Source organism: Myxine glutinosa, chromosome 13 (genome assembly GCF_964187855.1).
Source record: "Myxine glutinosa chromosome 13, kmMyxGlut1.1, whole genome shotgun sequence".
NCBI lineage: Eukaryota > Metazoa > Chordata > Myxini > Myxiniformes > Myxinidae > Myxine > Myxine glutinosa.
Window position 1 is genome coordinate 47353734 of NC_136273.1, and position 26592 is coordinate 47380325.

At 48.9% G+C, this 26592-nt stretch overlaps 2 protein-coding genes across 6 annotated transcripts in view; both read right to left on the reverse strand.

Moving 5' to 3' along the window:
• The window catches only part of RGL1 (ral guanine nucleotide dissociation stimulator like 1), a 117180-nt gene extending 107260 nt beyond the window's left edge, over nucleotides 1–9920 (reverse strand). For 2 of the 5 annotated variants that reach the window (XM_068134372.2, XM_068134366.2), the window contains exons 1-2: nucleotides 9395–9920; nucleotides 915–1085 (exon numbers count right to left, since the gene is read on the reverse strand). In XM_068134372.2, the coding sequence (XP_067990473.2) occupies nucleotides 915–971 (57 nt within the window). In that variant the 5' untranslated portion in view covers nucleotides 972–1085; nucleotides 9395–9920. Of the gene's footprint in view, nucleotides 1–914; nucleotides 1086–2699; nucleotides 2996–6875; nucleotides 7621–9394 lie in introns of those variants that run through there. The other 3 variants (XM_068134374.2, XM_068134367.2, XM_078767408.1) reach the window with 3 other exon arrangements.
• Nucleotides 9921–22030: 12110 nt separating this feature from the next.
• The window catches only part of LOC137438903 (procollagen galactosyltransferase 1), a 139587-nt gene continuing 135025 nt past the window's right edge, over nucleotides 22031–26592 (reverse strand). The window contains exons 11-12 of the mRNA XM_068134365.2: nucleotides 24905–25111; nucleotides 22031–24804 (exon numbers count right to left, since the gene is read on the reverse strand). Coding sequence (XP_067990466.2) covers nucleotides 24570–24804; nucleotides 24905–25111 — 442 coding nt within the window. The 3' untranslated portion in view covers nucleotides 22031–24569. The remainder of the gene's footprint in view (nucleotides 24805–24904; nucleotides 25112–26592) is intronic.

A 26592-nucleotide genomic window follows, 5' to 3' on the forward strand; every position in this document is an offset into this window, starting at 1 on the left:
ACCAAGGGTTGGCGTCAGGAAGGGCATCCGGCCATAAAAACATTGCCTCAAACAGGGAACCATGATTGTCATGGGGCCCGCAAGGCTAACCCCCGCTCTCGCGGGGAAAATGGCCTTAAAACGATAATTCATTTTCATTCATTCATTCATTCAGTCAAGTCAGACGGAGAGATGATTGCTGTACTTCACTCTCCATCCCTCTCATCTGTCCTCTCGTGATTTGTCCAAACATACAAACGTGTTTTGTACCAGACTCGGTGGTGTGATGGTTATAGCTTCCGCTCCGAGTCTCGGAGGTCGGTGGTTCAAACCCCGACCGAGTCATAGCAAAGACTAAACATGGTATGTGCTGCTTCCTCATCTAACTGTACATACCGCGTCTCAGTTCAAATCAGATTATATAAATATATCAAAGTCGCTTTAACTTCTGGTTGCCGTGCATCTCTTGACCACCAGCTGAAGTTCTTCTTCAAATCTGGATCAATCTCGAGCTTATCCATTTCATGAGCAGTTTACAATGTTATCTTGCTTTGAAAGGAGTCAATGATTGTTTTTTTTAAATATAACATAACATTGTCATTCAATATTTTATAACAAGGCTGACAGGATGGAATGCATATGTGCCTCTAAACCACCAAGCCTGGGTTTAAATCACAACGCAGGTAAAAGCCGTCATCCTGGCGTTTCACAGGTCGATTAATCATCACGTGTGTCGTCCCTCAGATGGACGTTGAACTGGTTTCCCATCTGCCAGTGTAAGATGAAAACGGCTTCAAATCTAAAAAATATAAATCATGAGAGCTCGTCATGCATTAGCAAGTAATCCATGACCCAGATTGACAAAGAAAAACATTTGATGGAATAAAACAAGACTTGCAATAAAAAAGAGCTAATAAAGTAATTAAATTACTTACTGGTGATGCTTGAGTACACTCGGAAGAACTCATGACCAAGAGGTCATTTTTGTTCATGGATTTGCTGGTGTGAGGAGGTCAACTTAGCCCAGGCGTCATTCAGGACTTTCTTGTACCAAGGATGCAGAGAGCAAGGCAAATTGTCCAAAGTGACAAGCCCTTAGATGAAACCTGGAAGGTGAGAAATAGGACGAAGAGACAAAGGGCAGTGTTGTTGACATCTCATTCAGTAATAACACAAGCTAAAAGTTTTGTGGTTTGTAGTGGAGCAGCAGAACCACGCCTTCCAGGCAAAACGTCCACCACAAATCCTACCCCACCTCTCTCAAAACGGTTTCTACCTCCAACGTATATGAACTTGCCTTAATAATGGAATTATAATTGTGAATGAACATGTGATCATTGTATTCCGGTCATACTTAGCATATCATGCCTCAACGACTAAAGTGCCTAAAAGCATCAGCAGAAATATATATATATATATATATATATATATATATATATATATATATATATATATATATACATACATACATATATATATTATAATAATAATAATAATGCATTTATTTTATATAGCGCTTTTCAGGAAGCCCAAAGACGCTTTGACAGAGTGCAAAACATAATGCATAGCAAAACATAAAAACAATTGCAAAAAAGAAGAATCAATAGGGAAATATTCAAAGCACAAAGGAGGGAGAAGGAGAGGAGATAGTCAGGGGTTAGATGCTGTGGGTTAAATGTTGAATGCAGTGTTGAACAGGTGGGTCTTGAGTGATGTTTTGAATGTGGTGAGTGAGGAGGAGTCTCTGATGGTGTGAGGTAGCGAGTTCCAGAGGGTGGGAGCAGCGATGGAGAAGGCCCTGTCCCCCCAGGATCTAAATTTGGTCCGGATGGGGGGGGGGTCAGGAGGTTGGTACCAGCAGAGCGGAGGTTGCGGGTGGGAGTGTGTCTGGAGAGGAGGTCAGCCAGGTAGGATGGGGCCAGGTTATGGAGGGTTATGGTAGGTCAAGAGGAGGATTTTGTACTGGATTCTCTGGGAGATGGGGAGCCAGTGAAGCTTGTAAAGGACGGGGGTGATGTGGTCACGGGTCCGGGAATGGGTGAGTAGACGGGCAGCGGAGTTCTGAATGTATTGGAGTTTATTGGTGATTGTTGAGGGTGAACCATAAAGGAGGCTATTGCAGTAGTCCAGATGGGAAGTGATGAAGGCGTGGATGAGGGTTTCTGCAGCCACGGAGGAGAGGGATGGACGGAGACGGGCGATGTTTTTCAGGTGAAAGAAGGCTGTCTTTGTGATCTGTTTAGTGTATTTGTCGAAGGAGAGGGTTTGGTCAAAGATGATGCCAAGATTCCGGATGTGAGGGGAGGTGGATACTGGGAAACCGTCGATGTTGAGGGCAAAGTTATGGGTGGAGTATATATATATATATATATATATATATATATATATATATATATATATATATATATATTGTTACAGACGCGGTTGTGGATGTTGGTTTACCGAGCGGTTTGGTATGACCGCGTCTGCACGTTTACCCGATTATACTCGAACGTTTGCCGAGTCGCGCTACGCTAAATCAATTGAGGAAAAGGACACAACGGCTGGGTTAAAATGACACGACACCAAGGGTTCAGTTCTCAAGACCTCCGGAGGAGGTTATAATATTGCGGAAGGTCAGATTACAGGGATGAGAGAGACAGCATAGTAAGGTAGGCACTTAATTACGGTCTTATAATAGCCCCGACAGACGACAGATAAACAGGACAAAACTGACTCACACGGGGATTGATGGCAAGGAAAGCGGGTAGTCGATGGCTCAAGGTGCACCTTGGCTCAGGGACAGACTCGACCCGGTCCGGTCCAGTAGATGCGGGGAGGTCGCTCAGCGCTCGGAGGTCGCGACTTGTCGTTTCAAGCTGGGGGCGCATCTGATCTCACATCCGGTAAGTCGCTGCGCATATCCGGCGGGGAGTGACACGCCCTCGGCTCGTTAGCTCCGCCCCAGATGGAATCGGCCCGCCGCTTCTCACTGGCTGTGGGGGGTTACCGGGCTCCGCCCCTGACGAGGAGCTGACAGCCAGCCCCTTCGTGGTAACCCCGTGGAGCGCATGGGCAATGGCGGCTAACCGAGCCGGAGTGAGGACGCACACTCCCCGCGCCGCGCCGCGCCCCTCTGTTGTTGTAGTTGTTGTTGTAGTTGTTGTTGTAGTTGTTGTTGTAGTTGTTGTGGTTGTTGTTGTAGTTGTTGTGGTTGTTGTTTCATGGGGAAGATGGGAGGAGGTATGGGGAGGTCCTAAACTCACTACTGGTGCCATACGATCACATTCTGGTGCAACGAAGAGTCAGAATTAATGGAAACGAGTCCTTAACTGACATAGACTAAGAATAACTAGCAAGATGTCCGAAAGTTGTCTACGTGAGATGCGGTGGACCTGGGCACGACATTTAATGGGGGAAAAAGGGGAAGGTCGGTTCTACAGAGTGTTGTTTACAGACAATGGGACTAGGGAATGGGGGATTGGGGATAGTTGGGGAGTATTGGGGAAATAGGGGAATATTTACAAGCGGATATGGAGGCCAAATGCCATATCCGCAACAATATATATATATATATATATATATCTATATATATATATATATATATATATATATATATATATATATATATATATATATATATATATATATATATATGTATATATATATATATGTGTGTGTGTACGTGTGTGTGTGTGTGTGTGTGTGTGTATATATGTGTGTTTCTGTGTATGTGTATGTTTATGTGTATGTGTATGTTTATGTGTATGTTTAGCGATCATGTAAAGTTGACAGATCTGAGATCGGAAAAAAAAAGAGAAAAGGCCACAGTATGTCAGCTTTAAGCTACACTGTCTGAAATGGAAACAAAGGCTCACAGTCACCATTCTATTAGCCCAGTGATGGGGAATGTATGTTTTTGTGCAACAGCTTGGGCAGAGGACCAACATCAACAAACAGGAAGTTTGAGAGTGCGGCATGGGGAGAGATGCCAGGATGGAATATGAGCGTGGGAGACCCCATTGGAGTGTGGGAGAAAGATAGGAAATACAGCAAAACTAAAATAACAGAATGAATGTCAGAAGTAAAAAGCCACTTGTATCCATCTGCAAAATGTGTACATGCAAGTTACTTTAAAAACCACAAATAACTTACCCTTCCTTACCCTCCCATTTGCTCAAGCCCTCTTTTTAGCACACGTAGTGTATGGATGACCTGTTACCTGGTTAGTATTTCTGTATTGCCAGAATAGACGAATAAAGGGTGTAAATGGCAATGGGAAAACACCCGCTGCAAAAACGAAATGGAGTTTCGAAGAGCATTTTTTTTTCTTGTATACAGAATTGAGGCTCGTGTAAGAGTCAACACATTAAACATGAAAACATGCACAGACACATAAAACATACAATGAAGGGAGCGGGAGACAAGAGGGGAGAGAGGGAAGCACACAAGCACAACAGTAGATAACAGGGACGTCGGTAGATCTGTGGAAGGGGTAGGGCTGTGGGAGGAGGGAGGGGTACACAGTATAAAACAAATGAACACTTCTAGGAATTTCAGGAAAGAAGTTGGGGATTGAAAGAGGCAGATTTGGGGTGCTTTAATGGGGGTAGAAAAGATCAAGGTTTTGGATGGGGGAAGATAAGAGATGGTGGTGAACAGCTGTTTTAAAGACCTGGAGGGAGGAGTGGGATTGAAGAGAGTGAGGGAGTTTGTTCCAGAGGTGGGAGAAAAGAGGAATGAAGGAGTGAAGGTGAGCAGAATGTCTTGATTTTGGCAGTTTAACCATAAGAGGGTTGCAGGCAGATCTTGTGCGACCTGCAGGAATATTTGGGGGACAGAGCACAGAGAGAGCTGGGGGAGCAAGGCCAGAGAGGAGTCGGTAGAAGACGGAAAGACCACCAACCTGCCTGCGGTGAGTGAGTGAAAGGCCCTCGGAGTTAGCTTCATCGCGGGAGATTCCAATGATTCTGAACGCTTTGGTTTCAACAGCGTGAAAGCGTTCAAGTCAAGCAGAGGAGTTCATAAATATAATCCAGTAATGTAATTGCACTTCTTTCTTTATTTAATGGCCACAACTATTCCCACGTTCTTCCCACGAAGAGTTTGTGGCCCAAGTCTTTCACGGACAAGCTGGCCAGGCCTGACGTTTGACTAAGTAGATAGGGCATGAATTTGGCCATGGTATCGGCGATAGCTTTTCACGAAGGACACCATGGAATCTTTAACGTCCACAAGCTAATGCAGGAAGACAGGACGCCCAGTTTAATGTCCAACAGAGCGATGGCACACATGTTGATGAATCACCCGCCTGTGAACCACCAGGATGGCGCAAGCTCGAAGCTTAGAGGTGTGTGTGTGTACATCTAGGCCACTCCAGTAATTGCATAACAATGTCATTTAATATGTGGTATTGCCAAACTTTATAACCACAACACTTCTCCAATGATAAAAATGATGCATTTTGTAAAAGTGGATGACAGCACCGTTACATTTGTGTATTTACAGTACATTTCTTTTTACCTCCGCCACCAAAGGTGGATAGAAGTTATGTTTTCACCCCTGTCTGTCTGTCTGTTTCTTTGTCCGTTTGTGAACAAAATATCTCAAAAAGTTGTAGACGGATTCAGACGAAATTTGGCAGAGATGTAGCGTATGTGACAATGACGAAATGATTACATTTTGGTGAAGATCCGGATCCGGATCCGGCTACTAGAATTTTTAAAGCGATTCTTCACCTTTGGGAGAAAGGGCCAAAAACGATACACAGCAGGATATCTCAAAAAGTTATGGACGGATTAGGACGAAACTTGGAGGACCGGTTGGGTGTCTGACAAGGACGATTCGACTTTGGTGAAGATCTGAATATGGATTCGGATATGAGAATTATTTAATTTTTAAAGTGATTCTTCACCATTGGGAGATCGGGCCAAAAACGATACATAGCAGGATATCTCAAAAAGGTATGGATGGATTTGGACGAAACTTGTTGGACAGATTGTGTGTGTGTGACAAGGACTAATCGATTCAATTTTGGTGAAGATCCGGATCCGGATGCAGCTAGAAGAATTTTTAAAGTGATTCTTCACCAACTAGGTGGAGGTATGCCCTCTAATGAGTGCCGTTCTAGTTTGTATCTGCAGCACCAGTTGGATCACAGACTCAAAACTAGAGCAGCACTCGGTAGAGCGCATACCTCCGCCAGGCTGAACAGTTTACGTTTTGTATCCACCGATAGGCCGGATCTGGATTCGGACCTGAACCAAAATCGAATTGCTTGTTCTTGTCACTTACCCAACTCAACCACCTAGTTTTATCACACGTTATCCACAACTTTGTGAAATATCGTGCTAAATATAGTTTTTGTCCATATCACTCAATTGTGAAGAATCACAAAAAAAAAACAATTCTCGTATCCACATCCGGATTCGGCTATTCACCAAAATGTAATCAATTTGTCCTCGTCACACACCCAACATGTCCACCAAGTTTCGTCCGAATCCGCTCACAACTTTTTGAGATATCATGCTATATGTCGGTTTTATCCCCATCACTCAATGGTGAAGAATCACTTTAAAAATTCTACCAGCCGGATCCGGATTCGGATTTTCACCAAAATCCAATGATTTCGTCCTCGTCACACATGCTACCTCTCCACCAAATTCCGTCCGAGTCCATCCACAACTCTTTGAGATATCCTGTTCACAAACAGACAAAGAAAACAGACAGGGGTGAAAACATAACCTCCATCCACCTCCGGATGTAATAATGATAGTCATAATGATAGTCTGCTCAGGTTATAGGATTAAATTAGAGGAGCTCTAACAAATAACGCTCTACGTATATTAAAGTGACAGCTCTTCCGAGAAACTTATAAACAGCAGGAAAAAAGTGCATCTGCGTGTGCGCTCGCTCACCAACACACAGATGGATTACAATACATTTCAGGAACGCATGAGGCCAATGAAGGTTGGACATCAAGTGAAGAACATGAAGAGCAAGAGCGTTCGTTGAAAGCATGAAGATCTGTGGGACGGATGAGACTTGCGGAATGCAAAGGCAAAGTAACGAGATGTGAAAAGCAGCAGAGCTGCCTTCCCAAAGCATTATACGTCGGCAAAGTTTCCTTCCTCGCTTTCCTTCCTGTCAAATTGCTCCCAAAATGGCGAGGCCTCCAAAGACATTGTGTTGCTCGAGAAAAGGCCAAGGAGAAGTTTTACAAGAGTAAACTCTCTCACACTCAACCAAATGATGAAGTAGCTGATGACAGCGAGTGTTAACATTACCCTCTGAAATGAGGTTATCTCGGGCATTTTGGGGAGAGCGACAGTCTCGGTAAAAGTTTGCGTTCTTAATAGATCGGAGGTTATCCTAACGTGGCAATACCAACCGCCACACAAGTCACCAGAGATCCATGCAATATACGCCTACCTGGACCTCTGGTGATACCCTCACCTTGAAAATCTTGGAAGTTCCTTTTAACTGTGTGTTTTGGAAAAGGTTCGCCTGTCGCTCAGGTAGGGTAGACAGCTCGATCAAAATAGGTACATCGGCCGATTTAAATGTGTTGATGATTGTTGTAAAAGTGCTCATTGGATTTGAGCTTTTACTGCACTTTTTGATAACATGTTCTCATCCTTGTCCTGCACCTGCACCTGCTCTCCTGCTGCGGTGCGCATCCGTTTGTTGTGCTCCTACCATTTTTCCATCGCCCTATTGTTCTGCTCTTCCACTAGCCACGATACCTGGAGAGAATAAAATAAAAACACGACTGATCATTATACCTTGAGGGTTGGTGATGGAATTCAAACTAAGCACACCTGGGCCCAAGAGGAAAATGAAAAAATTAACTTGCTGTCCACAGAGCACCTGGTTCCCAGAAACCACACTTCACACACTACAACTGCATTCCAGGGATGATGCCTCACACATAACTGCATCCCGAAGACCACGCGTCAAACACAACAACCGGAGCCCAGTGACAACGCCTCAAAAAACCGCAACCATCGAGAGCACCTTTCACACACCAAAACCGGCAAACCGGATGTATCGGGCTCACGCAGAGCATCCAGGAACACCCAGGGCTCACGCGGAGCTCACGTGCAACAAGTGGGAACACACAGGCACCTGGGGCTCGCAGGGAGCAGAGGAACACGTGGATATACGTGGGGCTCCTCACGTGGTGCACTTGTGAACACTTGGAGGTCTGGGGGTGACGTAGAGCATCTGTGAACTTCCGAGCGCCTGGGGGTCACAGGGAGCACCGAGGAACACGTGGATATACGTGGGGCTCACATGGTGCGCTTCGAGGTCTGGGAGTGACATGGAGCATCTGCGAACTTCCGAGCGCCTGGGGGTCACAGGGAGCACCGAGGAACACGTGGATATACGTGGGGCTCACATGGTGCGCTTCGAGGTCTGGGAGTGACATGGAGCATCTGCGAACTTCCGAGCGCCTGGGGGTCACAGGGAGCACCGAGGAACACGTGGATATACGTGGGGCTCACATGGTGCACTTGGAGGTCTGGGGGTGACGTGGAGCATCTGAGAACTTCCGAGCGCCTGGGGGAGTCACAGGGAGGACCCAGGGACCTGTGCAGTCATGCAGGGTAGCAAATCCGGGCAATCAGGGATCATGTGGAGCACCCAAACCTGCAGGAGTACCGTGGAGCAGCCTGGTGCCAGGCAGTCACATGGAGAGCAGAGGGGGTCACACGCATAACTCCAACACGATGTGTGGAGGTGGGGGTTGGGGCGGGTGGCACAAGCAGCACCCCGACACAGGTGGGGGTCACAAGCAGCACCCCAACACTAGCAGGGGGGTGGGGGGGGTCACAAGCAGCACCCCGTCGCTGGGGGAAGGGTGTCACAGTCAGTACCCCGGCACCAGAGGTGAGGGGTGTGGGGTGTGGGTGAGGGTGAAGGGGAAACCAAAATCAACATCCCGGCACTAGGGGTGGGGGAGGTCGCGCAGAGCACCACCAACACCGACGGTGGGAGATCACGCGCATATTGCATAACCCCAACACGAGGTGTGGAGGTGGTGGGGGGTCACAATCAACACCCCGGCACCAGGGGTGGTGGGGGGGAGGGGGGAAGGGGGGAAGGGATCACGCGCATAACCACAACACGAGGTGTGGAGGTGGTGGGGGGTCACAATCAACACCCCGGCACCAGGGGTGGTGGGGAAGGTGGATGGGATCACGCACAGAACCCCAACAAGTGTGGGGGTGGAGGTGGAGGTCACGCATAGCACCACCAACACCAGGGATTGAAAGAGGGGATCACGTGCAATAACAATATACAGTACTGTACAATACAAATCACAGTCAACCTCACCGTACCTCACATATCACCCATCATGACAGTGAATCATGTCACTGAATACTGTATTTACATTATAACGGTACTCCCAAGCATTTCCCACACGCCGTACCTCGACCTGACTCGCATCCGACCGGCCATTTGCACTGTCCGCCGCCACAGCAGCGTCTCCGGGGAGGCTTCGTGTAAATGGAGATCGCACTGCAAAACGAGGACCGAGCCACGCTCAGAGGCACCTCAACAGTGAGCCGCGTGACGTCGACTCTGAAGGTTAGCGCGACGTCGAGGGAATCTTCCTAACAACGGCGCAGTCTTCTTCTTTTCATCAGAGTTTTTCTTCCTCTTTCCGCACAACCTTAATCTTCCTCTTTGCTCGACACGGTCATCAAACAATCTTGCGCTTTCTTTTACTTCTGCCAGAGTGTTCCGTTAGCAAGCGGCTTGTTATCGCTTCCCAAGCCAGTCGTTCCGTACCGTATTAAAAATCACCTCGACGTTGGGGAAAGGCTCCTATGTTGGAAGTTTACTGTCAACCGGTCAAACATTTGCGGAGAAAACTAATTTAAAAGCGAACGAGGAAGCATCTGAAAAAGCAAATCCAGTCCTCGTCCGCTTTGTTCATGGTCGACGTCCTCTTCTTCATTTTTTGGGGTTTAATGACGTTTCCAGAGTCGTGAGGCTCTATATATGCCACGCATCATAACTTGCCCGTTACACCCAAGGAACCAATAGATTTCCCTATAATTTAGTAGGTATTGCCCACTCTCTTTTAAGAATATTAGCACAGCTTTACAGAGTCGGGGTTGTTTCTGGTTCAACAAATTTAAGATTCCCGGCAGACAAAAAAAAAACGGGAGACAAACTTAAGACAACCTGCCGGATCGCACTATCGCAGAGTTATCTGCATCCGGTGGTCTCAAACCTGTGACGTAAGCACAACAATATGTAGTCACGTCTGCGTTCCCGTTAACACGGGATCCTCAATGCCAGGACCTTTCATCTCGTTAGATTGCCCAAACGGTCTCTTGTTGCACTGCGTTCAGATTTTCTTTTACAACTTTACCGTTTTCCAAGGATCCCATTGACCTTTTCAGACCTTTACATCATTTAGTAATTCCAGACCTTTCACTTGCAATCGATGAATTTTCATTTAGATTTTATTACATCCTTCCATTTATTTGCCACACAAAATACACCACGCAAAACAAGTCCTGCTGAGGATCTGCAATGTCTGATTGCTGTCTCGTAATTGGTTTTCCACAATTGGTTAATTGTGAGGTTTTCCACAAGCCTTTGTAGAAGCAGAACTAAAATATACACAGTACGAGGATGAGTAATCGTCCCCAAGTGATGGAAAAAGCTAGCAAAAGCTTACCCCATCCTCTCTCCTCCCTTCGCCTCTCTCCTGCCTCCCACACTCACCTCTCCCCCCTTCGCCTCTCTCCTCCCTCCCACACTCCCCTCTCTCCTCCCTCCCACACTCCCCTCTCCCCCCTTCGCCTCTCTCCTCCCTCCCACACTCCCTCTCCCCCCTTCGCCTCTCTCCTCCCTCCCACACTCCCCTCTTCCCCTCTCTCCTCCCTCCCACACTCCCTCTCCCCCCTTCGCCTCTCTCCTCCCTCCCACACTCCCCTCTCTCCTCCCTCCCACACTCCCCTCTCCCCCCTTCGCCTCTCTCCTCCCTCCCACACTCCCCTCTTCGCCTCTCTCCTCCCTCCCACACTCCCCTCTTCGCCTCTCTCCTCCCTCCCACACTCCCTCTCCCCCCTTCACCTCTCTCCTGCCTCCCACTCTCCCCTCTTCACCTCTCTCCTCCCTCACACACTCCCTCTCCCCCCTTCGCCTCTCTCCTCCCTCCCACACTCCCCTCTTCGCCTCTCTCCTGCCTCCCACACTCCCTCTCCCCCCTTCGCCTCTCTGCTCCCTCCCACACTCCCCTCTTCGCCTCTATCCTCCCTCCCACACTCCACTCTCCCCCCTCCGCCTCTCTCCTCCCTCCCACACTCCCCTCTCCCCCCTACGCCTCTCTCCTCCCTCCCACACTCCCCTCTCCCAAGCCTGTCTCTGATACTCCCCTGTCTCCCCCCACTCCTCTCCCCCCCCCCCCTCTCTTCCCACTCCCCTGTCTCCCCCCACTCCTCTCCCCCCCCCCTCTCTTCCCACTCCCCTGTCTCCCCCCACTCCTCTCCCCCCCCCTCTCTTCCCACTCCCCTGTCTCCCCCCACTCCTCTCCCCCCCCCTCTCTTCCCACTCCCCTGTCTTCCCCGCTCCCCTATCTCTTCCTCACTCCCATCACATCCCACTCCCCTCCCCTCTCTACATGGCCATGTTCTATCCTTTTAAAATGGCTTTAATTTCCTTTACAGTTTTTTTTGCTTTCGCTACCGGTATTCAGTTGTAATTTATATTTGATATCTGATGTACCATACTCGTTACAGAGCGTCTGTGCCGACATCGCAGTTTCCTGAACAATGATTATACTGGGTGGTTTGCCATTGCCTTCCCAGCAGTACTTTGGCCAGGATTTTGTAATTTGCTCAGAGTGCCGGAGATAGCTCACCAACTCTTCGTGAAGGACACCATTGGGATGTTTATAACATCCATCAACTAATGTCGGTAGAATGTCCATCGGAGGGATGGCACACATGGATGATCTACCAATCTGTAAAACACCGGGATGATCGTTTGTAGCTAAGACGGCCTTCAAACCCAGGTAAGGCTAGACACCTTAGAGTCTTAAGGCTTAGAGTTTACAGTTAGACCACAGTGCGTACCTCGGAGGTCATCCTGTCTGCCGAGGTCGTACCTTAACCTTAATGCACTGTTAATAAATAAATAGTGATTCCATATTGTACCAGTACGTATTACTATATGTTAAAAGTGTATAATAAAAGTGGAATCGGAATCCAAAACTAGAAAGCATCTCAAATGCAAAGCCCATCCGCATCCGTTTCTATTCAGACGTCTTATTTTTCCGTAAGCTCAAAATAACGAAAACAGTTTAAAAAAATAATAATAAAGTAAAGCGCGGCGTTACGCGCGCTGCTTGCGAGCAAGGAGGAAGCGGACAAGCGGTAACTTATAAGCGTCTTTATTTCAGGAGCTCACTGTAACACTGGCGCGCTCCGGGCTGCGCGCCCGGTGTATATCATGAGGCCACGCCTACCCCTCGGGCGTGGCCACCGCCCACTTGGTGCGCGGAATGATGTCACCACGCCAGTGGGCTTTTGTGTCCGCCACACGCGCCCCCCCCAGAATTCCCGCGCACCTGGAGGGCCAGTTTGCGGGGCAGACGAATGACCCGGCCGAAGCGCCCCCTGGCGATCGGTGGCGTCCGGGGTGCAGGGATGCCAGGTGGGATGCCCCTGGCTGCCCCTGGGATGGGTGCAGGACCGGGGGGCGGCGTGGCGGCGGGGCTGGGCAGTGCCGGGGGTCCGCCCGCAGGGGGGCGGCCCCGACGTGGGGGTCGGGCCACTGGCGGTGGATGGTCCACGTCGAGGTGGGCCGGCTTGAGGCGGTCTACCGAAACGCGGTCAGGAGAACCGCCGATGTCCAGGGTGAAGTGCTTCGCCCCGGTCTCCAGCACGCGGAAAGGCCCGTCGTACGGGGGCCACAGTGGTGTCCGGTGGGCATCGTGGCGGACGAAGACGTACTCCGCCGTGCGAAGCTCCGGGGCGACGTGCGTCGGTGGGTGCCCGTGGCATGCCGTTGGCACCGGGGCGAACCTCTGAGCGGTCTCTTGCAGAGCGGAGCGCTGCTGTGCCGCGGACCATGGTGCCGTGGAGTCGGGGAGGAACTCGCCCGGCACCCGCAGCGGTTGCCCGAAGACCAACTCCGCCGCGGATGCGCGCAGGTCCTCCTTGGGCGCCGTCCGGAGGCCCAGCAGGACCCAGGGGAGCCTGTCGACCCAGCCGCCGTCGCGGAGGGTGGCCCTGAGCGCGGCCTTCAATGAGCGGTGAAATCGCTCACACAGGCCGTTAGCCTGGGGGTGGTAGGCCGTGGTTCGGTGCAGCCGGACCCCGAGCCCCTGCGCGACCGCCCCCCAGAGCTCCGAGGTGAACTGGGGGCCGCGGTCGGATGAGATGTCTGAGGGGGCGCCGAACCGGGCGACCCAGGTGGCGATGAAAGCCTGCGCGACATCGGCCGCCGTTGTCGACGCCAAGGGCAGGGCCTCCGGCCACCGGGTGGTGCGGTCCACCATGGTGAGGACGTAGGTGAAACCCCGCGAGGGGGGCAGAGGTCCCACCAGGTCCACGTGGACGTGGTCAAACCGGCGTTCCGGCACCGTGAACGGGGCCAACGGGGCCTGGGTGTGCCGGTGCACCTTGGCGCGCTGGCACGCGAGGCACATCCTGGCCCAGCCGCGGACGGCCTTCCGGAGGCCATGCCAGACGAACTTGTCGGCGATCAGCCTTTGGGAGGCCCTCGCGCCCGGGTGGGACAGGCCGTGGATGGCGTCAAACACCTGGCGCTGCCAGCCCGCGGGCACGATGGGGCGAGGACGCCCGAGGGAGACGTCGCACAAGAGGGCCGCGCCCGCGCCGTCGAACGCCACCTCGGTGACGCGGAGGCCCGTGACGGCGGTCCGCAAGGCCTGGACATCGGGGTCAGCGGCCTGGTCCGCTGCCATCCGGGCATAGTCGATGCCGAGGTGGACTGCGTGGGCGACGGCCCGGGAAAGGCAATCCGCCACCGGGTTGTCCTTCCCCGCGACGTGCTGGATGTCCGTCGTGTACTCGGACACGGCCGAGAGGTGACGCTGCTGCCGGGCCGACCACGGCTCGGTGACCTTGCCCATCACGAAGATCAGCGGCTTGTGGTCGACGAAGGCAGTGAACGCATGGCCCTCGAGCAGATGGCGGAAGTGCCTGACCGCCAAGTGAAGCCCGAGCAACTCGCGGTCGAAGGTACTGTAACGGCGTTCGGGCGGGCGAAGCTGCCGGCTAAAGAACGCCAGCGGTTGCCAAGCTCCACGCACCCATTGCTCGTGCACCGCGCCCACCGCGTAGTCCGAGGCATCGGTGGTGAGGGCGATCGGTGCATCGGGCGCCGGGTGCGCGAGCATGGTGGCGTTAGCCAAGGCGAGCTTCGCGCCCGTGAACGCCGTGTCCATCTGCTCGGTCCAGGTAACGTCGCCTTTGCCCGGCTTACCTCGGAGAGCTTCGTGCAGGGGGCGCAGGAGCTGGGCGATACGGGGCAGGAACCGATGGTAAAAGTTCACCATGCCCAGGAACTCCTGCAGCCCTCTGATCGTGCGGGGGCGCGGAAACCCCTTCACCGCCTCCACCTTGGCCGGCAGGGGGACGGCTCAGTGCCTGGTGACACGGTGCCCCAGAAAATCGATTATGGTTGCGCCGAACCGGCACTTTGCGGGGTTCACAATCAGGCCATGCTGGCCCAGGCGTTCGAAGAGTGTGCGGAGGTGGCGTAGGTGCTCTTCGCGGGACGCGCTGGCGACGAGGATATCGTCCAGGTAGACGTAGACAAAATCCAAGTCACGCAGGACGCTGTCCATCAGTCGCTGGAACGCCTGAGCCGCATTCTTCAGACCGAAGGGCATGCGCAGGAACTCGAAGAGTCGGAATGGCGTGATGACCGCCGTCTTCGGGACGTCCTCCGGCCTGACGGGGACCTGATGGTAGCCGCGTCTGAGGTCCACCTTCGAGAAGAAGGACATGCCTGCCAAACGGGCGGAAAAGTCCTGAATGTGGGGGACGGGGTAGCGGTCGGGAGTCGTGGCGTCATTGAGACGGCGATAGTCCCCGCACGGTCGCCATCTCCCGCCGGGCTTCGGCACGATGTGCAGCGGCGACGCCCAAGCGCTCTCTGAGCGCCGAACGATGCCGAGTCGCTCCAGGGTAGCGAACCCCGCTTTTGCCACCGCCAGCTTCGTCGGCTCGAGGCGGCGTGCCCGGGCATAGACCGGTGGCCCGACGGTGGGGATGTGATGGGCCACCCCGTGCTTGACGGCCCCCGCCGAGAAGGTGGGCCGCGTGAGGGCCGGGAAGCCGGCGAGGAGGTGGGTGAATGCGTCCGCTGCCGGAAGCGTACAGACCAACGTGGCCGGAACCGAACCGTTCGGCAAGCCGCTTGGCAAGCCGCTCGTTGAGCTGGGCAACGCACAAGCGAGCGAGCTAAACGTCTCGGCCTGGACAAGACGTCTGCGCTTGACGTCGACCAGGAGCCCATTAGCGCACAGGAAGTCCGCGCCAAGCAGTGCCATGGGCACGTCGGCAGTGACGAACGTCCATCGGAAAACCTGCCCTCCGAACCGCAGAGAGAGGCAGCATTTTCCGTACGTACGGATGGGCGTCCCGTTCGCGGCAAGCAGCGCGGGGCACCCACCCGCGGCGTGCTTGTCTGACGTGCCGGCGGGAACGACACTCACCTGCGCTCCCTTGTCGCACAGGTAACGGCGCCCGGAGAAGGTGTCCGTTATGAACAGCAGGCTGCTCGAACGGCCGGCGCTCATCGCCACTATTGAGCGCCGGCCCGGGCGTTTCCCGACCTGTTGAAGGAGCATGGCGGATGACACTGCCGAGCTTCGTGGCCGAACTTGGCGTGGAACCAGCACCAGGTGGTGGAGCTGGAGGAGCGCGGCTGGCTCCGCCAAGCCGGTGGAGTTGGCGGGTTTCCCCGCGGTGGCGGTTTTCGCCGCGGCGGTGGGCGGGGCGTGGCGGCGGTCACGAGGTGCGTATCAGCATGCTGCATATGCTGTATAAGCTGATGCTGTGGATCAGCAGCATCAGCAGCAGCATCAGCAGCATCAGCAGCATCAGGCAACGAGGGCCGTGACGGCCACGCCGACGCTCGCCCGTGTGTCCGAAGCGGTGAAGTACTTGTCCGCCTCGGCTGCCAATGCTCGGGGTTCCGTTAGCCCGGTCCCGGCCAACACGAGGCGAACCTGCGCTGGAAGTTGGCGATGGAAAAGCGCCCGGAATAGAGAACCGGGGGCTTCGTCGCCCAACAGTGACAGCATATGGTCCATTCGGACCGACGGGCGCGTGTCACCGAGCTCGGGGAGATCCAGGAGGCGGTCGGCCCGTGCGTCGTCCGTGAGGCCGAACGTGGCTAGGAGTAGCCGCTTGAGTGCCTCGTACTTGTGGCCGTCCGGTGGGTGGCGAAGGACGGACACAACTCGAGCGGCCGTGCCGGTCCCGAGGGAGGCGACGACGTGGCAATAGCGCGTGTCATCGCCGGTGAGGCGCCGAAGCTGAAATTGGGCTTCGGCCTGGATGAACCAGACTTCGGCCTGAGCCTCCCAAAATTCGGGAAGTTTGATGAAGTTGGCCATGGCAATGGCGTCGCGTGTGGAAGGATCGCTCCGGCAGATCCAACGTCGAGGGGGTCACCAGTAAAGCGCGGCGTTACGCGCGCTGCTTGCGAGCAAGGAGGAAGCGGACAAGCGGTAACTTATAAGCGTCTTTATTTCAGGAGCTCACTGTAACACTGGCGCGCTCCGGGCTGCGCGCCCGGTGTATATCATGAGGCCACGCCTACCCCTCGGGCGTGGCCACCGCCCACTTGGTGCGCGGAATGATGTCACCACGCCAGTGGGCTTTTGTGTCCGCCACAGTTTTAAAAAATAATAATAAAGAATGAAAATTAATGATTTTATGCAGCCTTGACCTTTTGATCTAAATAAAACACAATCGACTCCTAGCTTTTGATTAGTGAACCAATTCAGTGACCTGATATGCAAATTCTTGAAATTTCCAATAAATCAGGTGAAATTGGTGATTTTACACAACCTTGACCTTTGACTTTTTGATCAAAAAAAACCAATCAGCTTGTAGCTTTTGATTGGTAAACCAATTCAGCGACCCAATATGCAAATTCTTTAAATTTCAGGTCAATCGGATAAAAACTGATTTACGTGATACTGACCTTTGGCCTTTTGACCAAATTATTCAATTGTCTTCTCCATATTCTCATTAAAAAGCTTTGTTGAAAATTTGATGACAAAACTCAAATGATAAAAAGTTACGGCCCGGACACATACACACACACACACACCCGGACACATACACACACGGACACACACACACGGACACCCGGACACACACACACACACACACACGGACACATACACACCCGGACGGACACACACACACACACTCACCCGGACGGACGGACACACACACACACACACACACACACACACACCCAGACACATACATACACGGACACACACACACACACACACACACGTGATTACAAAACCCCATCTCCTGCACTAACTACAACGGCACTCTTCAACGTAGTGACGTCGACCAATATGCCTTCGTCCACATTATTACATCATTATACATACATGTGCTAAGTTTGATTTTAATCCCTTCAGCTGTCCACAAGTATCACATTTTTACCTGACATGACCTGTGACCATTGACACCAAAATCGAATCAGTTCATCTTTTCATCAAAATATATACTTACACCAAGTTCCGTCAAAATCCCATGACTGGTTAACAAGTCATTGCAGGAACAGAATTTTTACCTATAACAAAACCTCTGACCTATTGACCTCATAATCGAATCAGTTAATCTTTGCATCATTATACATGTTTGTACCAAGTTTAACTTAGATCCCTTGAGCCATTCTTAAGTTATCACGGTACCGTGAAATGGGGTGAATAGGGACAGCAAGGTGAATAGGGACACAAACTGAAAAAAAGTTCGGAAACTTTTTTCGCTGAAAATTGATAACCATAATGATTTGTTGATATTTGGGTTGAAAGTGTTCTCTTGTTTTTTTTTAAAGCAACTTATAGTCCCTATTAACCCCATATATGGGTTAAATAGGATTACATAGGATTTTTATGGCTGTCCCTATTCACCCCGTTTTACGGGTGAATAGGGACGGTCACTAATACAAAAAATAATAATAATCAAGAAATAGAGACAGTTTGGAGAAACGTTTTATCCCATATTCTTTTTTCATTGGCACCGTGGTTTATATTATGGGTGCATATTATGCGCATCCATCTGAGCTATCAGTTTAGCAATAAGTTGGAAACTCAGGATTGTTTCTTGATTATTATTTTTTTGTATTAGTGACCGTCCTTATTCATCCGTAAAACGGGGTGAATAGGGACAGCCATAAAAATCCTATTTATTCCTATTTAACCCATATATGGGGTTAATAGGGACTATAAGTTGCTTTTTAAAAAAACAAGAGAACACTTTCAACCCAAATATCAACAAATCTGTATGGTTATCAATTTTCAGCGAAAAAAGTTTCCGAACTCTTTTTCAGTTTGTGTCCCTATTCACCTTGCTGTCCCTATTCCCCCCATTTCACGGTAACGAAAACCTATCACGGAGGGACGCACGGACGGACAACCCGAAAACAAAATGCCTCCAGCGACTTCGTCGGCAGAAGAACAAAAATGCTATGATGGTTCCAAATTGCTGTTAGTACCCTTTTCTACTTGTGGAACAAATTATGTCATCATTCGTTTTTTGAACTTTTTAGAATCTTGTTGTGAAGAATTAAGGGGTCTCAAGTATGCTTGGGACCCCTTAATGTATGCTTGGGGTCTCAAGGTGTCCTCTTACTTCTTAATGAGGAGTTTTATCAATCTCACCTGAATGGGAAAAACAAATGGTCACATTGAAGGGAGAATAATGTCTCCAACAGCAAATTTATCACCGTGTTTGAATTTAATCCTGTAAAAAGTTTTCCATTTCAACTGTTTAAAACTTTGACCATATAAAGTAAGTGTAGTAGGTGTTTATGAGCCATGTTTATCTCTGGCAGAATAATAGGTGGGGCATGAGGGTTCGGGGCCAATTTGCCTGGTTGAACGCCCAGGTATTTACATGGGATGGGGTACGAGATACTGAAACCACCGACTGTCTTGCCTGGAAGCAGAAATTAACTGTTGGAGCTGTTAGCATAGAGGGAGTTATATGAAACAATTAGGAAGTCTGAAAGTAGACAATGTTCTTCAAACGAGAGTGATAAAGAGGTAGAAAAAGAGGTTAGTGTACAATGTTGGTAAACATACTGCTGATAGCTCATTTAGGGCAGTAAAAGTACCGGAGGATTGAAAGATGGAAATTGAAGTACAGGTATTTAAGAAGTGGTTAAGGGAAGCAGCAGAAAAGTATAGGTCAATACATTTAACTTGTACAAATAAGGAACCTAATTTAAACTATATGTGGGAATAAAGTAGGAAAATATCAATAAAAACCTAAGCAGAGACAAGAGTTCCAGAGAGCAGTGTATATGGCGAATGTAATTTTATGGATTAAATTTTTAAAAGGTCAATTGGATAAGAATCCTTTTTTATCACTGATCTACACATAATACCCCATAATGTCAAAGTGTGGTTTTTGGGGTTTTTTTTTTTTACAAAATAATTAATGAAACACACAAATATCGAATTTACAAGTATTCAAAGCTCTGAGTCAATACTTTGTAGAAGCACCTTTGACAGCTAATACAGCTTTGAACTTCTTGGGTATATCTGTAATTGCTTTGCATATCTGGATTTGGAGAGATTTGCTCAAGCTCTCTCAAGGTGAGTTGGCAGCGTCGGTGAACAGCAATCTTCAAATCTTTCCACAGATTCTCAATGGGATTTAAGTCTGGGCGTTCACTGGGCCACTCAAGGACTTTCACGTTCTTGTTCTGAAGCCATTCCAGTGTTGCTTTGGCTGTATGCTTGGGGTCATTGTTCTGTTGAAACGTAAATCTTTGCCGCAGTCTCAGCTCTTTTGGACTTTGAAGCAGATTCTCCTCAATGATTTGCCTGTATTTTGCTCCATTCATTGTTCCCTCTTTCCTTACAAATCTCACAGTCCCTGCTGCTGAAAAGCATCCCCATGGCATGATGCTGCCACCACCATGCTTCACAGAAGGGATGGTGTTAGATGGGTGATGAACTGTGCTCGGTTTCTGCCAGATGTAGCGCATTCAGGCCAAAGAGTTCAATTTATCATCTCATCAGACCACATAATCTTTTGTCTCATGATATCAGACTCTTTCACGTGCCTTTTTGCAAACTCCAGGCATCGTGTCACGTGCCTTTTTATTAGGAGTGGCTTCTGTCTGGCCACTCTCCCATAAAGCCTAGATTTGTGAAGTGCTGCAGAGACTGTTGGCCCTCCGGCAGCTTCTCCCAAATCAGCCAAGGAACTCCGTAGTTCTGTCATAGTGATCATTGGGTCCTTGGTCACCTCGCTGACCAATGACCCTCTTGCCTGGTTGCTCAGTTTCGTCGGACAGCCAGCTCTAGGAAGAGTCTGTGTCATTCCATATTCGTTCCATTTCCTAATGATGGAGATCACTATGATCTTGAAAAGTTTCAACACTCAGGAAATTGCCTTATAGTTTATATCCTTCCCCAGATCTATGCCTCCTCACAATTATATCTCGGAGTTATATGGACAGTGCCTTGGACTCCATGGTGGAGTTGTTGCTCTGACATGCACAGTCAACAGTGGAACGTTATATAGAAAGGTGTGTTTCTTTCTAAATCATGTCCCATCAATTGAATTGGCCACAGGTGGACTCCAATCAAGTTGTAAAGACATCTCAAGGATGATCAAAGGAAATTGGATGCACATGAGCTCAATTTGGACTGTCATAGCAAAAGGGTTGAACACCTATTGACTCAAGACATTTCAAGTTTTAATTTTGAATTTATTTATTAAAAAACATTTTTTTAAATTACACTTTAACATTATAAGGTATTATATGTAGATCAGTGACAAAAAAAATCTCAATTTAATCAATTTTAAATTCAGGCTGCAACAGCAAAATGTGAAAAAAGTGAAGGGGTGTAAATATACTCAAAGGCAAAAGTTATTGTGACACACAAACAACAAACAGAATCAGTGTTAAACTTTTACTGCCGCGAATGAAATGTTATTACATGGAAAGACAAATGTTTCAAGGTGTGGTAACGATCAACAGTCCATAAGAACAGCGCACCTGGCATATGCAAATGAGCCACAACACAAGAGGGGGTTCACAAGCAAGTTCACACGGTCAGTAGCGAGTGTGTCCACCTTGTGCATTGATGCAGGCCTGGCACCTTCGCCTCATTGAGGCCACTAAACGTCGATGAAAGTCCTGGGGAAGATCATTCCATATCCGAGGAAGGATTTGGCGGAGTTCCTGCAGCGTTGTTGGAGGATTCGGATGACGTCGTAAACGTCGCTCCATTTCATCCCAGACGTGTTCAATTGGTGACAAATCAGGGGATCTTGCAGGGTAACATCCAGGGTCCAGGGTCCAGGATAACACATTAACATTGTTCTGATTAAGAACCATTTCCCCGAGGCGTGGCATGTCGAACTTGTTCCAGAACGATGAAGAGGTGTTTTTCTGACTTCTGCACTTCTTAAGACTGCATTGAGTGGAAATGATAAGCGTCTGGTTGTCTGGCCTTTTAAAGTGAACATTGCTGGCCATTTTTCTCGAATATGTCATGCTTCTTGCAAATTTCGTGCAATTCGAACAACTGCTTGGTTGCGTTTCTTCGACCATTTTAACACACTCTTTCTCTGGTTCAAATCCAAACATTCATTCACAAGATTACCAAAGAAAAAATTCCATGTCACAATAACTTTTGCCTCTGAGTATACTTTCCTGAGGCACTGTAGCTGCAAAAGACAGGTGTATTCTCCTAGTTGCTATTAACCAGGTACTCTTACCCCAGACATTCCAATCTCTCCACTTTTCACTTTCCCCACCACATCACACCACCACCCTTGCCTAGGTAATACACATAGGGCTTTTTGCACACCATTTTAATCAACCAAGAGACACCAGAAGAAACGTGAAATATGGAAATAATGAGGGTGCAAAAGAGCAAAGTAACAATAAACTCCACTGATTACATTTGAAGTCTGCATCGTGCGTTCCTCGGAAAACACTTTCTCCGTCCTCCCACCGCACGGGTATGCATTTCCCCACCTCCTGTTGTAGTTATGCAGACTCGCCAATATTGTAAATTATTGCACGTATCACAAAAACGAATTTGCAGTCCTTTTGAGCACACAACAAAAAACTGTTTTCGGATGCTGTTTTCAAACGAAAGTCCTGAGCTTCAGCCTTTCACTGTATCTAAGGCAAAACGGGGATTTTTGACGTATTTTTTTTTGTTAAAAAAAAAAAAAAAGTTACAACAGACATTGGTGGAGGCCTACGCACCTTTAAAGCAATCCGATTAATCAATCGATCATAATCTGAGGATGTTGCTTGGTCACTTACTTCACCTTTTTCGTATAAATACCTTTTGTATACCTTTTGCGCCATCTTACTTGTAATACCAATTTTCCATTATTTTTTTTGAAATCCTTCCGACACCACCCTGCTCCACCTTCACCACCACCTCCAACTCCCAAACAATTCAAGAAGGAGAAGCAAAACACATTGCAACTAGCTGCACTTGGCTGGAAAATGGAACAAACCAAGCAGGGAAGACAATTACCAGGACGGTACTAGCAGCGTGGAAAGTGCAGTTTTGCAATTCCATCCTGCAATCTACTTGCATTTCAAATGGGATTCCAGGCTCGGTGCACACAATTGTCATATAGACAGTGTCACATATGGCTTTCTCATTTCCTTCGTGCAAACAGCTTAAATAAACCTTCAGTGGAAGACATCACTGAAGTTTTCAATCCAATACATGATGAAATGGGATTACAACAAAAATAAATAAATAAAAACAGTTTGCGATTTGGAAAACAATAAAAAAAATTGTGATTGCCAGGGGGTTAGTGGTTCACTGGTGGCACGGGGTTGAAGTGTTGCACTATAGATTGGCAGTGTGTTGAGGTGTTGCACTACAGATTAGCAATGGGTTGAGGTGTTGCACTACAGATTAGCAAAGGGGTGAGTTGTTGCACTACAGATTAGCAGTGGGTTGAGGTGTTGCACTACAGATTGGCAGTGGGTTGAGGTGTTGCACTACAGATGGGCAGTGGGTTGAGGTGTTGCACTACAGATTAGCAGTGGGTCGAGGTGTTGCACTACAGATTAGCAGTGTGTTGAGGTGTTGCACTACAGATTAGCAGTGGGTCGAGATGTTGCACTACAGATTAGCAGTGGGTTGAGGTGTTGCACTACAGATTGGCAGTGTGTTGAAGTGTTGCACTACAGATTGGCAGTGGGTTGAGGTGTTGCACTACAGATGGGCAGTGGGTTGAGGTGTTGCACTACAGATTAGCAGTGGGTCGAGGTGTTGCACTACAGATTAGCAGTGTGTTGAGGTGTTGCACTACAGATTAGCAGTGGGTTGAGGTGTTGCACTACAGATTGGCAGTGTGTTGAAGTGTTGCACTACAGATTGGCAGTGGGTTGAGGTGTTGCACTACAGATTGGCAGTGGGTTGAGGTGGTGCACTACAGATTGGCAGTGTGTTGAAGTGTTGCACTACAGATTGGCAGTGGGTTGAGGTGTTGCACTACAGATTGGCAGTGGGTTGAGGTGTTGCACTACAGATTGGCAGTGGGTTGAGGTGGTGCACTGCAGATTGGCAGTAGGTTGAGGTGTTGCACTACAGATTGGCAGTAGGTTGAGGTGTTGCACTGCAGCTTGGTAGTGGGTTGAGGTGGTGCACTACAGATTGGCAGTGGGTTGAGGTGTTGCACTACAGATTGGCAGTGGGTTGAGGTGGTGCACTACAGATTGGCAGTGGGTTGAGGTGGTGCACTACAGATTGGCAGTGGGTTGAGGTGTTGCACTATAGATTGGCAGTGGGTTGAGGTGGTGCACTACAGATTTGCAGTAGGTTGAGGTGTTGCACTGCAGCTTGGCAGTGGGTTGAGGTGGTGCACTACAGATTGGCAGTGGGTTGAGGTGTTGCACTACGGATTGGCAGTGGGTTGAGGTGGTGCACTACAGATTGGCAGTAGGTTGAGGTGTTGCACTGCAGCTTGGCAGTGGGTTGAGGTGGTGCACTACAGATTGGCAGTGGGTTGAGGTGTTGCACTACAGATTGGCAGTGGGTTGAGGTGGTGCACTACAGATTGGCAGTGGGTTGAGGTTGTACTATGAAGATGGTTGGCAGAGGGTTGAAAATTTAAGAATTTGTAAACAATGACAAATGGGAATTATTTAAAAGATCCATGAGGTCAAACAACTATTATAAAATGTTGTTGAAGGTTGTAGGTATAGAAAAGGTCAAGCTTTCTGTTAAGTGTCCTCAGTTTGACAAACTTGTTAAAATAAACAAAAAATAAGAAGGTTAAATCCATTTATAGGCCTACTATTTAAAATGTATTTCGCATCTTATTTGAGGGCCTGATTGACTCGGCCTGGAGTACTGGTCAGAACTCATCTCGTGTCAATATAACACGTCTAGGCCGAGTCTCGAACCTCGAGCCCCTGGAACCCGTCATCAGGGAACCTTTTCCACGAGCCAATTGTGAGGGCAACTCTTCAGAAGTTTCCGTATCACTGATGTAGTTTGCTTCATCAGCAAAGTGAGTCGGCTGCAAGAGTAGTGGTTCAGCAGAGAAGGCCTCCAAGTCTCTAGGTTCAAAGTATTGTTTGTAAGAGTCCCTGCAAACCACCCACGTGCACAAAACAAATGATTACAACCAATCTAGATACAAAAGCACAAAATAAATTGATGTGCAGACCAAAGAAGACTGAGACTCACTCAGGATGTTCGTCATACATTATGGGTAGGAACTCATCGACAGGAAGCATACGACCAAGCGGCTGAGCACGAATCAGCTTGAGGGCACCGCTGAAGGACAGTGCATAGCCAAGGGTCCAGTACGAGTACCCAGGGTACACCAGGTGTGGAATTTGTTGAACTGTCTGCTCTGCACCGAGTTGTTGTACGCGTTTACGCCCGATGTATCTGTCTCCGGCCACCATTTAAAAAGACGGGCGATGGGGTCGGACAGGGGTGAGGGGCAGTGGGGGATTGGGTCAAACAATATATTTTGTGAACACTCCTCCTTCAAACATAGCAATAATATATCAACATTGTATCATTAGTCATGGACGCACATACCACGTCAAGTATCCAAGGTCAAGTCCCGAGTCTAAATTAGTCTTCAGCCTTCGAAGTCGATAGAGTCGAGTCGCATATAGTAAAAAAATTAACTTCAATCAAGTCTGAATCGAGTCGGAATCGTTGACAAGAGTGTATAGGAACCCAAAGGTCACCTCAAATATCTGCACGTTAACACAATAATCTCAAGCATAAATCCACTGGCACCGTTTGTAACACAAAGATGTCTGCAGATGTTGCTGCGGTAACGTGAAAAATGGTGCCACATTGCATAAAGTGGAGATGTTTGCCTCCTGAATGACTATGTGGATTCCGCAAGATTCCACTAGAGGGAGGAAGCTTGCAAGGTAAGGAAATCACCCGGAAAACTGAACTTCAGCAAATACTCGGTGATAAAAACAAAATCGGGAAATATCGGACAAGATCGATTATACGAAGATATATATGTACAGGGATGTATACAATAACTTTGGCGCAGGAGGATTTGTCCCATCATACCTGAGCTATACCAACCCAGGAAACCATCACCAAGTTATTTTCTTCACTAGTCTCGGTTTACTCTTACACGGATTTGAGTCGGATTATAGTCCTGTTATTTTCGGCTTCATGAATGCTTTCTCCTTATCCTTAACAATACTGCGTACCTCCTATATCATTACATCTCACTGGATATATTCCTACTCTGCATCCTACACATTTTCTCCTTGAAGGTTGCCCATTTCTCCGATGCAGACCGCCCACTCATTAACTTTACCCAATCTAGAGCTCCCAAATCACTTCTCTTTTACCAACATAGTTTTCCCTCATAAAATCCAATGGCTTTACACCACTATCCAGAACTTCACATCTCAACAATAGAGATGTGCTTACTACTGTTACGTTTGTGGGGGTAGGCATGAAATACCTCATCGGAAAGTTAGAATTGTGTAGGTTTAGAATGCTCCGTATGCCACGAAGCCATCTTGATGTACGTAAGTAGGCTGTCTGTCTGGGTAAGAGGATTTGCATGTCACCATAAGGGGCGTGGCTTTGTGCTAATTAGTTCTAGGGCTTAAATATTAATTCCTCAGTGTGTAATTTTCCTCCTGTGGTCTTCCCTTCGGTTTTATTACATTCGGCCAGCCAGGAAATCAAGGGTCCAGTAAAACAACTATAACAAATGGACTCATTCGCTCACTGTGCCGTCAGGGCTGACAGAAACAGCATTTGCCGATCGGCAAGGAAACCTTGACGTCATCTGAACATTCCCAAATGGCGACTAGACTCCGCCACTCTACGAATCGTAACGGGGAGGCCACACATGGCCTTTGTGATTGGTGGAGGTG